Source organism: Oryx dammah, unplaced genomic scaffold (assembly GCF_014754425.2).
Source record: "Oryx dammah isolate SB20612 unplaced genomic scaffold, SCBI_Odam_1.1 HiC_scaffold_8, whole genome shotgun sequence".
Classification (NCBI taxonomy): Eukaryota; Metazoa; Chordata; class Mammalia; order Artiodactyla; family Bovidae; genus Oryx; species Oryx dammah.
Window position 1 is genome coordinate 21916002 of NW_024070192.1, and position 14123 is coordinate 21930124.

Sequence of the window (14123 nt, forward strand, 5' to 3'; positions counted from 1 at the left end):
TTCAAAAATTAACAGCCACGATAGTTTATTTACAGTTGAACTCTTTATAAGATATTTACAAGACAACCAATTTTACACATCAGAAATGGTATCAAAAGTATGAATTACAACACAGACAACAATATGAAATGGGCATAAAACAAAGCTGAAGTGGACAGACAAGCAATTTCTTTTTTTAATTTATTAACACTAGCTTGAACTTTGTTAAAGAAACAAAGAACTATGTTTTAGGAGAACGGCAGGGCCTTCACTTAAAGATTGAATTTCACAGTGTTGTATCCCATGTAGGGAAAAAATAAGACTAATTTCCCCCCACACTCTGACACACTGTCTTTTTGCTCTTGGAACTTTGCTCATCTACTCTCCAACCTCCTTCTCAAAAAAACTTCAACATATCCAAATCAAAGGAGAATTGATCTAGAAGAGGGGGCAATAAAATAAAGAGATACTAGGTAGAGGGAAAACCAAGGAAATTAGAATCCACATAAGTCTGGCCAAATAGCACCTCATGGATTCCTCTTAGTCTAACTTGAGTTCAGAATCTGGGAAGTCCCTTGGGTAGGAACAAAGGTGAAATCTGCTAACCCATATCCAAAGGAATCCAACAAATGCTGAAAATTAAGAAACAGAGAGGAATCAAAGAATAAAATAAAGAGACACTGACTGGTCTTTTTTCTTCTTGGGCACATTTTAAAGGAACATAACATAGGTCAGAGTAGGAAAGCCAAACAGTTTGCCATATTAAAATGATGGTAGAACAAAGAAAATCTGGCTAGTTTTTCTAGAAACCTCCTTCCTCTCCTTAAGGTGTGAGATGAGAGCCCCTAGTGGAATAAGTCCTATTTCTCTCTACATTCTTGCTGCAAAGAAGTTCACAGCAGGTTCCCTTGTGGAGAGCCCACTCTCCTAAGCAGATGGAGTTACAAATGAAAACCCATAGCCACACACACACACACACACAAAGGAGAAATAAGAGCAGCAAGATCATCCAAGAATACTACATGTCCTGCCCGAGTAATTCCTTTAAAAGTCAAACTCAGGGAGCACAGACCAACATCTCACGAAAAGCTTTAGCAGTGGGAGGCCCCTGAGGAACTTTTTTCTTCCCTTCCCACAATGGTATCCCATTCTCTCATGCTCCACTGATGGGCCGGCCACACACCCTACATACCTTGGCTTCTCCTCTAAAAGTGCTAATAATCTGGGGACATATTCTCTTCAAGGATAAAAGCCCCTACCTTCTAGGAGATTAGACCCCTACTTGTTTTCATACAATAGTCCTGAAGACTAAAGAAAGGCAATTCCTATATATTTAAGACCAGAGGTCTTGGCTCTATTTTCCTTCCAGATAGTTACAGGGATCTTACACTGAGACCAAAGTGGCCTGGAGTGCTGTCCTGAAATTTTTTAACAAAATGGGGGAGGTGAGGGTTGGGAGGGGAGAACCAAGATGGTACACATACAAATCTATTTTTACAAAATGAACTGGAGAAGCTCATTAGGTACATCTGTTTGTTTCAAGATGTAGACATTTGCCAGCCAGAGGAAGCACATATTTCCACATACATCCCCACCCTCCCTAAATCTCTAACCCACCACCAAGAGCTCAGCTAAAAGGATAAAACCCAACTAAGGAATACTCAAGAGGTGATGTGACACAAAGACATCTGTACAGGATCTGGCATGCCATTCCCAAACACCAACTGCTTTTGTTTAGAGCCATAACTGGCCCCAAACTAACCATCCTCATTCTCTCTTCAGAAGATTTTATTCTTGAGGGGTGGGGAAAGAAATTCAGTTACCCATTAACTTAAGAAAAAAATCACAGCCAAACATCCCTTCCCACATGGCTGTATCACAGAACAGTTTTAAGACAACAACTGTGTTTTCAGATATTTATCAACCAACTCTCCATTATCTTTTCTACCCTGTGAAGATGACTTGCTTCATCACGTCACTTGTTATTCCTCATCTGGTCCTTAAGCTCCTGGTGAAATTTTGTTTTGTTTTAGGGTAAAAACCACTATACTCATACTATAAGGAAGGGTATACGGGGCGAGAAGAGTGCCATGCAGGCACAACTCTAAAGGCAGGGGGGGTTGCTTCATCTTCCACAAGTCTAATGAAGAGAGCCCTTTTACCCCTTTAACACAGGCAAATGTAAAGAAGCAGACCCCTGAAGCTTCCAAGTCTGCCATCCTATAGATTTAAGTTGAGAACTCATTTCCCCAAAAAGGGAAAATAAATCCCAATCACCCTCCACAATTCACAATTAGCCCAATGAAAGTTTTTGTGAAATCAGAGTGATGAAAACAAAACCAAGATCAGGGGAGTATGGAAGGGCATTTTCAGCGAATGGTAACATACATAAGGACATAGGTCACATATACAGGTCTCTGCCACTCTCTGGGAATGGCATGCTACAACTATCTGAAGACAGAAGGTTCTTGCCAGCACAGCTATTTCCTACACGTCCGATGAGGTGTTTGCTTCTTCTGGATCTCCAACCTGCATCGGCTACGCTCATCCAACCAGGGCAGCTCAAAATTCCTGGCAAAAAGAGAATACGGAAATCAACCTGCAAGACTAGAAGAAATTCAATATGGACATGAGACTAAGTCAAAGAGAGATGGTATACCCTTCACCACTCCTAGCCCTGACTCCCAAGTCCCAAGTTTGGAGTGTCTTTCTTGCCTCAAAGTCAGAGAAACGGTGTGCTATTAAAGTGATTGAATAATCTATTTCTAAATCGAAAAGCAATCCTCCTAATTCTTGGCTTGGGAATCTTATCATTGCAAAAGCTAGTGGCCCAGGCAGCGTCATTTCTGTCAAAGAGCCATGGCTATCCCTAAGCCAACTATTCCACCTTATATTGAAGCTCTCATGAAGTCTGAAAGGGAAGTGACGTGCATGCCACCTGAGAAGAGGGAAAAAACCTTTATACTTACTGTGGAGTTAGTTTTGGTAATGGTCGTCCGAATGCTACAACAGGCAAGAAGGGGGTAATCATCAAACTTTCAACTATGGAAGAAAGCCAGATGAGACCTTATTAGTGACATGGATGGAAGATATCTAGCAACTATACCTCTTCCAAAATACCACATTCATTCAGAGCAAGTTGTATCCTGGAGCCTTGTACCCTTTTTCTTCTCTGAGAAAACTTATTCTCTTAGATAAACAAAACTTACCATCATCTGGCTCAGGGAAAAATGAGGTAACCTCGGGCTCAGATTCCTGAATTCCTTTCTTTTTATACATTCTGAGCTGCAGTCGCTGTAAAATTCTTTGTTCCCTGATCCTCTGAATATCCCATCTGGGAAAAACAAACCAGACAAAGAAAACAAACAAACCCAATATTACTGAAAACCTGCTCTATAAAGGCAACTCATATGATCCAGATGCTAGGGAGATCCTGGCTGAGACTTCTAGATGAAGGGATGGGGGTGGGGAAGTAGGGGGTAAAGAGAACTGTCTGCTTGATTAGGGAAGAGCTGTTTCGGTCTAGCAGTCTGGATCATGTGTTAGTGTTCCCCACAAGACAAAGAGGACAAACATCTTTATCTATAACAATAACCACTTCAAAACTGTGATAATCAATTAGGAAGTCAGTAATTTAAAAGCATTAAGAACTCCTGGGCTCCCCTCAGCATGGATGAGAGATGTCACAGTCCTATAGGCTCAACTGTTCCCACAGTGAACATCTCTAGCCTCACCTTTTCCTTCTCTTCTCATCCAGCTCCAGTTTTGCATGCCTCTTCGAAAACACACTGTCATCCAGGTTCTGTGTAAAGAACAGCAGCTGATAAGCTACTTATCACCGTGTGACATGTATACTCATTTCCAGCTTCCAGGAATAAAAACTCTTTCACCTTCAGGTCCCACCTAAGTCTGTAAGTTCTATGGGTATCATGGGAAACTTCTGGTAACAAAAATCAACAAAACACATACTCCTATCCCTACTCCTACCCTTGTAGAATCTCCACATTTCAAAATCATTTCTATAACTTTCCAAAGTGAAAGTCACATAAAAATGAAACAACCCTTCAGACTGCCACAAACCCTCCCTACCACTATATTTTATAAGGGCATGAGTTTAAAGTAAGTATCAAGCTTTCAAAAGGCAAATGAGCTTGGAATATATAATTCTGTTTCTGAGTGGTACATGCCTAACTTTTCTACTTAGCATGAAACCTAGCTCTGTTTTGAATATTCACTAGCTACTTATTTTTTAATAAATCACTTAAGCCACTTTAGATCTCAGTTTTTTCATCTATACAACAAAGGAGTTGGACTTGATAATCTCTCAAGTTACCTTCTGGCTTCAGAATTCTATTTAACCCATCCATACAGTTATTATGACATATTCAAGTTATACCCCCATTTCTATCTATCTCATACTCCCTTCTATTGACAAGTCTTGGGTACCTACCTCCAAAAGGTCTGAAGGATTTGGGTCCCTTAGAGGCTCTACTGAGTGGTCCCTCCAAGAAGGAACTAGAAAGAAAAAAAAAAAGAAAAAGAAAGGGAGGAGGGGTGGAACCACCCTTAAATCCAAGGTCACACAACCTACTATTCACTAGGACAAGAAGTCTCTCCCCAGATAAGACAAAGTTACCAAGTGATAGGAATCCATTCTATGGCCTCACCTGAAGCCATATTCAGTGTCCTTGCTATGGTATTGAAAGAACCTAAAATGCCATTGCAGTCTGCCAAACACAGGATCACAAAAAACCCTAAACCAATACCTGACAATTCATATAATGGATGCTATTGCAGTTCCTGAAAAACAACTGAAATTTGTAGTCATTTTGAAGTCTATAGTGTAATCACATACCAAGGAATCTCACTCTCCCCCATCCAACTGATGGGGGATGCAACTCCCAACCATCCACCATCCCACCAGCCCCCACCCCAGGCCCAGTCAATATAATTCCTATTCTACTCACCAGCCAAGACTGAAGTTTCTCCTGCAACACTTGATGGCATCAGACACCCTAAATAATGCAGGAAAGAAGAATCATCTCAGTGTAAAAAGAAAAAAAGCCCATACCCAAAATGGAGGAAAGGATCATCACTGATGTTCTCACTAGGAAGCCATTTTGGTTTTTTTTTTTTTGAGTTGCTCTTTTGAGAATTTCTCTCTAGGGGAGGGGAAGAGGGAACAACAGACAAAAGAAAAGAAAATAAGCCCACCACTTTTTTTTTTTTTACACTGAGACGACTTCTTTTCTTCATTATTTAGGGTGGTTTCCCTGCAACAGTTGATGGCCAAGGATATCAAACCTTAAACTCAGAACATGGCAGGTGAGTAAAAGTTGACCCTATTTTTCAAATAAAAATCAGTGTTCTCAAAACTTACACATGTAGTCTTCTTAAAACAGCTCCCTCCTCCCTCCAAACAAACTACCTTGCTGGTCCAGCCTGAACAACATGCACAAAGACTTTGGCTTCCTTAGAACAAGCCATTGAGACTTCCTCTTGAAATAGGGACGTCCAGAATAAGGATTCACACATTTATTCACAACTCAGGCTCCTCAGAGGACTGGGATTCCCCCCAATCAGACTCTTTCTGTACTGCTAGACCCACAATATCAGAGGTGTTTGGAATTTTCTGTACTACGGCAGAAAGGGTTTTCAAAAACAGCCAGTCACACAGAACAGCTCCGGACCAAGCCATTTCTCAATCCCGGATGGGAAATTGCTTCACGGTTTCTCTTGTTACACAGCATTGCCATGGCAGCAAGAAGGTTAACCATTAAGGATGAACCTGTTCAACTGACTGAACCAACAAAAAACCTGAACCTAGATCAGGGTCCTGGTCTATCCATGTACTCAAATGTAAGGCCTAATGAATTTTAGATAATGAAGAAGAGTAATCTATCTTCCCCACTTAATTTTGTCACCAGAACAGCCAAACAAAAGCCTGGAGAATGCTCTTGTCTTATTGGAATGGATTCCCATACCCAGCCCTACGAGGGCAAGACACATCAGTAGAAACTCAGGACCGTGACTCTATCCAAGAAGGCTTCCCCACCATCATCCCGGAGCACCCACAGTGACTGTCATAGACTAACATTACATGATTGAAGGCACATTCCAGTTACTGGTTGATGTAGGAGATAGGGGAGCATCTCTGTATGGAAGCCATGAAGAACAAAAAGGGAATGAAGACCAAGGTCCCATACCCCACACCCATCCCAAGCAGCTCAGATATCCCAAGATAGTCCTTATTGTTTGAAAAATAGTTTGTAGACCATTTTATTTAAATATATGAACAACCAATGGGCTACTGCAATCCAAGTAAACTCTTCACATTTAGAACCTTTGTGAAGTATAGTGAGATATAGTAAGACTGTTGGTCTTTGGCAGATTCCTCCTGCCCCCCAGACCGGGACACAGAGATACAGATAAATGTTTATATAGTTAAAGAGCGGAGGCCCAGGTGAAATTCCCCACCCCAAGCTGGCTCCCCAACCCCAAAATTACCATTGGCCCCTGAGAACACCCAAAGACCACCCTCCCAGGTTTCACACAGTATCAATTGCAGGAACAGTCGTGCATGGCAAAGTATAAGTTCTATGCATTTCACAGCACAGAAAACCCTTCTTTCAGAGGGCATGCAAGTTGCCGGAGATTACACCCCCAAGTCTGGTGCTCTTGTGATGAGCAACTTACTGGCAAACACATCTCCCAGTGTTGTAAGCAGGCAAATACATTGAGCACATTTTGCTGTAATTCCATCTATTTGCAATGCCTGCACAGTGTCTGTCTCTGGCTGTTAACTTACTCATTCTTGACAGAACTCTGCTTTATTGATTGCACTTTTTTAAAAATGCCAAAGGCATTTTCACACTTGTTAGCTTGACCGCCACCACTAGGGTATAAGAGCAAGTGTTCTCTATGCCTTACTTGCTACAGTCTCCTCCTTCTTTGGAGAGGATTCCCGTAATGGTAACGGTGATGGGGGCGGCTGGTGCCAACGACACAAATACATTTCTGTGGTGGAAAGGTACGGCAAGTCTTCTATCTCACTTGAGAAGGCTTTCTCCTTGGGATGGGTGCTGGGTCCCTTCTGGGGAGTTGGGAGTCTTGGCGGGGTGTCCACTGAAGACCGGGGCTTTTCTGGAGTTTCTTGGCTCCTCAATTCACGTTTACAAACAGTTTCAGATAAGGAACCACAGGGTTCCTCTTTAACAGGAGAGTGCTTAGGAGTTTTTGTTTTGACTTTTGAAAATTCAGGAGCCAGCTTTTTAACAGGAATCTTTCTTTCTGTACTTCCAAATGGGGATTTCCTATTAGATAGGGAAGAAAAGATTATAGAATTTTATTGACTCTTGAATAAAATCTGATTTGATTACATTTTTGGGCAAGAGAACTAGCTTGCTCCAAAATGACCAGTATTCAAGTATCTAAATATCTGAGTTCACTTGGCTGTCATGAACAGGAACAGCGTTATGCTTAACAGTATGTATAATAAGCCCTTAGTAAACGTTTGTTGAACAAGTGAGTTTCCATGCTTAAGAACTTCTACTATTATTCCACTGACTACTAAATCTAAGAAGGTTCCTATTTTATTTAAGATCCTTTACTAACGTCAGACACCTCTACTCTGTGGTCTATTTCATTCCTGTCAACCAGACCCCAGTCTTATCCCACCCCCCATTCCTATACCATGTTAATTACAATCATTTTTCCTTGCTATTTTCTGATTCTCTTTCTCCCACCAGTCTACACGCGCGCGCGCACACACACGCACACTTCTAGAATGTCATCTCCTTTCCTTTTTTACCAGCCTAAGTTCTATACTTTTTCAAGATCCATTTCCTCCTTAAACTTTCACTATTCTAACGCACGATAATTAATCTCTGAATAGTCTGTATCACTGTTGTCCATCTGCATATTTTATTGCAGTTGAATTCTGAGTTTTCAAAATTTATGCTATCCTTATAGCTAATTTCTTCGAGTCCAAGGACAACTAGTTAGAGCTTACTTTTTTTTTTTGAGCTTACATTTTTAACATCTACCAGTGCCTAACGCAATGAAGGAATTTAATACTTCCTAACTTGAAGTGAAGGGCTATAGTTTTAAGAAATTCAGCTGTCACATTTGCTGCCCATTCTCTTTATGATGTATGCTGCATTCTGTAATTACTACTGTGACCAAAATGTTCCTAACAGACTTTTATAGCCCACACAAGGATGTTTCAGTTTCTCAGTACAGAAGACCTTGTGATTCAAGATACAGTTGTATTAAAACTAATTCATAAGTCCTCATCCCTTACTCTCAGTCACTGCAAACAAGTAACCTCAAGTCCAGACAGTGTAACAAAGTTATCAGCACACCTTTTGTGTCCCTTTCCACTCCGCCCACAGGAGAAAGGCTTGGGAGGCAGAGTCTGGGTTGTCTCAGAAAGCTCCGGCTGGCACTCCAGTTTAATTTTCTCCGATAGCTCCGTTTCCTCTCTTTCTTCAGTTTCATAGCCCTGAAACAGCTTGTGCCTTTCTTTCTCGTTATCCTTCTTTACCAGCTGCATCCGCCTTTCCATACGTTCAATCCGAGCAAGGAGCTAAAAAAGAGAGTGGCAAAATGCAGACTTAAAAAACAGAAAAATTAAATACAGGTACTTATTCCCATTCTGGAATCAGTCTGGTCTTCTGCCTCTTTCCATGAACCACAGCAATTCAACTTATTTTTAACAAGCAGACATAATCTGAATAGATTTTCTTAATCACAATAGAGAAGACAAGATGCACTGGTTAATTTTAGGAGCTAATGTAGTTGGGGAGGGACATGGGGAATCTGTTCATTCTTTTGAAAAAAATCCTCTTCACTTGGAGAGGCCACAACATGCCTTTTAAATGGCACAGTCTCTGCTACTGCTAACATGTGGCTCCAAGTCAGTTTGGGAGTTTCCAGAATTAACCTTAATGTTCTTTTAGGAGGCCCTGAAGTTCTCCAAACACTATCCTCTCTACTTCTACTCAAAAATGCTACATACAAGGGCAAAGTCCAGACAGTACATTGAGACAGAATTAAAAGCTCACACAATCACAGTGCCACTAGGGATTGCAATGTTATTTGAAAGGCGGTATGGTAGGGTGGGGAGGTGCCACCTAAACTGTGAACACTCAATTTGGAAGACTTATGAAAAGAACCAGTACCCGTAAGTCCCATCAATCATCAAATATGCATATTGCTTTGCATTTGAGATAACAGAAAAACTTATACCTATTTATTTGAACATTGAAAAGTCTTTTGACTCTAATAATTAAAGGGAGGACCACATGATCAAACACAAAATGGAAGTCTATTATCATTGAAAATTTCACATTAAAATGTTCTGAGAAAAGATGCCGACTGTGCTACTTATACTCTATAACAAGAATTTTATTTGAGTTAGACAGTGATATTAATGTTGACTTCATTACATCCACTTAGCTGCACAGATCTCATGAGAAGCCAAATAACAACTGGAATAAGAGAAACAAGCTTAAGCAACACTAAGACTGCAATACACAACAGAGGCAGTGAATGCCAAGTTCAGACTGACACTCTATCCTTAACTCACCCCACTTTTCCTGCCTAGGAAAATCTGCAAAAGGGCCATTACCTCAGGAACTGAGCAAAAACCACAATCAGCAGAGAGCCCCCTGTCAGCCACACTCTCATTTCATCTCCTTCTGTTTTGATTCACAGCCTTAACATTACTTAAACACGTCTGTTTGTGGATGACATTTCCTTGATTTCTTCTCCTTCACTGGTCGTCCTCTTCCGGACTCTCCCCCCCAAGTCAGGACATGATGTGTTGTAATTACAGTACCATCACACCCCTAGACTGCAGTACAGTAGCTGAGCAGTGCCACCTCCATATTGAGTAACTTCCACAAATCAACACCATGAAATATTTTAATGAGACCGGCCCCAGCTCCCATTCCACCTTGCAGAATGCATTCTCTAATAAAACAGTTGCTGCCTGAAGAGATTCATTTGGAAAGCAAACAAAATGAATAGCCCTCTGCTCCCTTGCTCAGCCCTTGGCGCACACAACGCCAGAGAGAGAGAGGGAGGGAGAGAGAGGAGAGACAGAGACTGCTGCAGCCTGAACACAACAATTGTAGAAACCATGTTTATTTTTAGGCAGCTGTAAGGTATGCAAGCACTATAATATCCCACCACCACAGCTTTCCTGATATCTGGAGTATGTTTTAACACATCAGGTGCCCTTAACTACTGCTACAAGGGTAATAAAATAAAATAAAACAAGCCTATATAGTCATGCTCCTCAGAAGTACAAAGAAATAATAAATGATTTCCCTACATCTTAAGATTCTAATATAGGGGAAAAAATTTCGGTCTGCTTAATACATTTAATAAACTTAATTTCCCTGATGCCTTAAAAGCCTTCCAGTTTCTAAACACCATGCTTATACAAGGGAGCTGGTCAGTAGGTCATGTTTTATAACTCCGATTCCTATTTAAAAAAAAACAAACAAAAAACTGTCTGAAATCAAAGGTGATGATTCTCCTAATATCATTTTAAAAAGCTAAAACAGGATTCCACTGTGAGTCACCTCAACCCCTCTGCCAATGAAAAGGCCTACTACTCTATCTAGATAAAGATGCTACAGCAGTGCTTAGAGCAACAGCTGCTATGGCCCTCTCCTCCAGAATGCATTTCTAACGCAAAGCTCTTTAACTCCTTCCACAAAGCAACCATATATGCATCCCACCTTTTCATTTTTCAACCCCTCACAAATCTTTCCCACTCAACGTCTTTCCCACAAGTCTGGGGCTGTCATTTTAAATTAACCCTTTGGCACCTGAAACCTCCCCTCCCCCTCCTCCTGGGAGGTTGCCCTTTAACCCTTCCCTCAAACCCAACGTGTCTGTGAGCCTGGCTCCCAAGGACCCAGCTACTGAGAAGACTCCTTTGCTGGTGGCCGACCTCCTTACCCCTAACTCAGGGATACCTTAACCTCCTACAGCCCCCTTCCCCCGAGCATGCGCACAACTCGCTCCTCGTCCCGAACGCAGATTAACCCTTCCCGTACCGTGTCTCTCTCTGACTTCAGCTCCTCGATCTCCTTTTCCTTGGCCTGCAGCTGCTGCTGCTGCTGTTCGATGAGGTCCAATTGCAGCAGAAGGATCTGTTTGAGGCAGGCGGCCTGACTGGAAGCTCCAGAGCCGCCGCCACCTCCGAGAGGGCTCTTCCTCATACTCTTCCATCGGCCCTCGCTGGCCGCCAGGGTCCCGGCGGCGGCGGTGGGCGCGAGGGGTGGCGGCCCGGGCAGAGGTAGTGGTGGGGGTCCCGCCGGGTCCGAGGCGGTGGCAGCTGGGGGAGCCGCCCCACCCTTGTCCCCAGCCCAGGGCGTAGGCTCTTTGGCCGCCGCCACGAGAGAGCCCGTCTGAATGGGCAGCACCGCCTGATACTTGGGTCGGGGACTGCAGCCGGCTCCGGCTGCCGCTGGCTCCCCCCCAATGCCAGCTTGTTTGGTGGCCGGGGGTGGACAGGGCAAGGGCACCGAGCCGCCCCAGCTCTCTTCCTGCTGCCCGGGGGCCGCCCCGGCCGGGAGTAACAAGCCCCGGCCCTTGCCGCCGCAGCCGGCCGGTGAGGGCGCGGGGCTCCCGCCTTGGGAGGAGGCCAGCGGGGGCCCCGGCTCCTTGAGCTTACGGTGCCGGGGGAGGAAGTGGGCTTCGGCCGCCCCAGGTTCGTCCTCGGGCCCGCCCAGCGCCGCAGCCCGCTCGTAGTCCAGTCGCTGCTCAGGGTTGCCGCCGGCAGGGGCCGCGGCCGCCTTGAACACTGCGGATCTCATGGTCATAGTGGTCCGGAGCAGCGTCGGGGACCGAGACGGAGGAGGGGGTGGGGAAGGGGTGAGGTGCGGGGGGTCGAGGACGGAGGAGGGGGAGGGGGAGTTTGGCGGGCTCGCCTCAGCAGCGCGGCAGCAGGCCTCGGCTAGCGCGGCTCCTCCGGGGCCCGGGCGCCATCCCGCCGGCGTGCGGAGAAGTGGAGGCCGCGGCTGAGGCCCGCCGCCGGCCCATGGGGGCCTCGCCGCCGCCTCTGCTGCCGCCGCCGCCGCCTTCGCCTCAGAGGCAGAAGCTCGCACCCAGCCGCCCCCGAGCTCATCCCCGGAGCTCGCTTCGGCCCCCCCTGGCCCGGCCGGGCCCGCCTCGTCTCCCCACCCCACACCCCCCCTTCCCCGCCCCGGCCCCCCGCCCCGGAGCTCGCCTCAGCCGCCCCGAGCCTCCATTTCCCCCCCCCTCCTCCTCAGGAGGGGGTGGGAGGGATGGGTCCGCCCAAAGCCCTCCTACTACGGGAGAGGGTCTGTCGCCTCACCCGGGGGTCTCCGGACTCGGGGTCCCCCTCCCCCACAGTCACCCCCGACGCCTCAGCGTTTCCCTTTAAAAAAACGGAGCCGCTCGGAGCCGCCACAGCCGCAGCCGCCGCCGACCGGAGGGCGCATGCGCCGGGAGAGAAGCGGGCGGGAGTGAACCGGGAGCCGAGAGGAGGGAGGCGGGCCGCGCTATTGTGAAAGGGGCCGCTGTCGCCTGGAGGAGGGCGGGCAGGGGGCCGCGGGGGCCCCGGGCGCGGGGGGCCGGCGAGGGGAGGCCGGGAATAAGGGGCGAGGACCGAGGAACCCGCGGAGCGGCGGGGTGAAGGTGGGCTGCCGGAGGAGGGGCGAGCCGGGGGAGGGTCCGGAGGAGGGAAGAAAGGGCGAGGGCGGCGACGGGCTGCAGGCGAATGCTGAGGCTCCGGGAGAGAGAGAAGCGCGAGAGAGTGGAGTTGAGAGGAAGGAAGGGGGCTTCGGGAGGCAGATGCGCCCTCCGTGGAAGTGTATCGAGCGCCCCATGTACCCGGCCTGCGCTGGGCGAACCCTTTCCTGGGCACGTTGGCAACAGGCCTGGCCCTCACCGGAGGGGCCCCGCGCGCCGCCTGGACCAGAGTTAGGATGCAGGCTCCTGTTTGAGCCTGTGGGTGTTTCCTGGGCATAGAATTCTAACCCCTCCACCCCTGCGCTCCCCAGCAACCCCACACTTGTATGGGAGAGAATGAAGTTCTTTGTCTCTAAGGGACCCAGATCAGAAACGGAGGGGACCTCTGGTACCCCGAGGGAGGAAAATCCATGATGTCTGCTGCCTAGGGAGTTGTTGCCACCACCTCCCTGGAATGAAGTATTGCCAACTACCAACAGTTCTTTCCCAACGGCCACCTCCCCAGACTTCTTAAGTCACTTCTAGCGTCTTCTGGGGGTGTTCATGAAAGACTGAGGCAAAGGAAGTCTTAGAAGATTTCTTTACCTTTACGGAGACTAGAAATACTTTAGGGTATTAACATGCTGAGCACTTTGTGTTCATTTTGTATCTGTCTGTCTAACCTTTCAGACAGCTTTAGCCAACAAGTCCTTACAGAATTTCTCCTGGAAAACTTTTAAATAGTTTTTATTGATTTTTCTTTTTAGGTGGGATTTTTTTCCCCCAGTGTATATGGAGATGACAATGGCAGCCCACTCCAGTACTCTTCCCTGGAAAATCTCATGGGCAGAGGAGCCTGGGAGGCTGCAGTCCATGGGGTTGCCAAGAGTTGGACACGACTGAGTGACTTCACTTTCACTTTCCACTTTCATGCACTGGAGAAAGAAATGGCAACCCACTCCAGTGTTCTTACCTGGAGAATCACAGGGACGGTGGAGCCTGGTGGGCTGCCGTCATGGGGTCGCACAGAGTTGGACACGACTGAATGGACTTAGCAGCAGCAGCAACATTATTTGGCCTCATGTGAAAACCTCTAATTGAAACTGTGTCTCTGCCCTGTGAGCTCAGAGCATAAAACACTGCAAACTTTAAACAAATGGATGGGAACGTGCTAAGAAGCCAAGGGAGCCACAGCCCTCTTCTGCCAGACTACATGGCCTCAGATCTGCAAAGGGAGTATTTGGAGTTAGGGATACCAGTGAAGTGGGGGCCACGTGTGGCAGGAGGCCTATAGAATATGGTGATCTTTTTCAGTGTCAAGACCTTCAATACCATCTCTGCACTGCTCACGTGCTCAGTCATGTCCGACTCTGTGACCCCAAGGACTATAGCCTGCTAGGCTCCTCTGTCCATTTTTCTGGCAAGAATACTGG

At 46.3% G+C, this 14123-nt stretch overlaps 1 protein-coding gene across 2 annotated transcripts; it reads right to left on the reverse strand.

Annotated features, from left to right (window-relative positions):
* On the reverse strand, positions 1 to 12139 carry MSL1 (MSL complex subunit 1). Of its 2 annotated transcripts, XM_040245449.1 has the most exons (9): positions 11052 to 12139; positions 8343 to 8566; positions 6910 to 7292; positions 4947 to 4994; positions 4430 to 4494; positions 3714 to 3781; positions 3189 to 3313; positions 2949 to 3021; positions 1 to 2550 (listed from the first exon to the last, which is right to left on the reverse strand). In XM_040245449.1, the coding sequence occupies exons 1-9, from the start codon at positions 11817 to 11819 to the stop codon at positions 2460 to 2462; spliced, it is 1845 nt and encodes a 614-aa protein (XP_040101383.1). In that variant the 5' UTR covers positions 11820 to 12139; the 3' UTR covers positions 1 to 2459. The 2 variants fall into 2 exon arrangements, with proteins under 2 accessions (XP_040101383.1, XP_040101384.1); XM_040245450.1 differs by lacking the exon at positions 4947 to 4994.
* Between the last annotated feature and the right edge of the window lie 1984 nt (positions 12140 to 14123).

Bases quoted from the DNA above. Each gene is read 5' to 3' on its own strand.
- MSL1 (XM_040245449.1), bottom strand. From the start codon at position 11,819: ATGACCATGAGATCCGCAGTGTTCAAGGCGGCCGCGGCCCCTGCCGGC. The intron at 8,567-11,051 runs GTACGGGAAGGG...TCTCTTTTTTAG, and splicing joins TGAAGTCAGAGAGAGACACG to CTCCTTGCTCGGATTGAACG. The intron at 4,495-4,946 runs GTGAGTAGAATA...TTTTCTTTCTAG, and splicing joins AGAAACTTCAGTCTTGGCTG to TTCCTTCTTGGAGGGACCAC.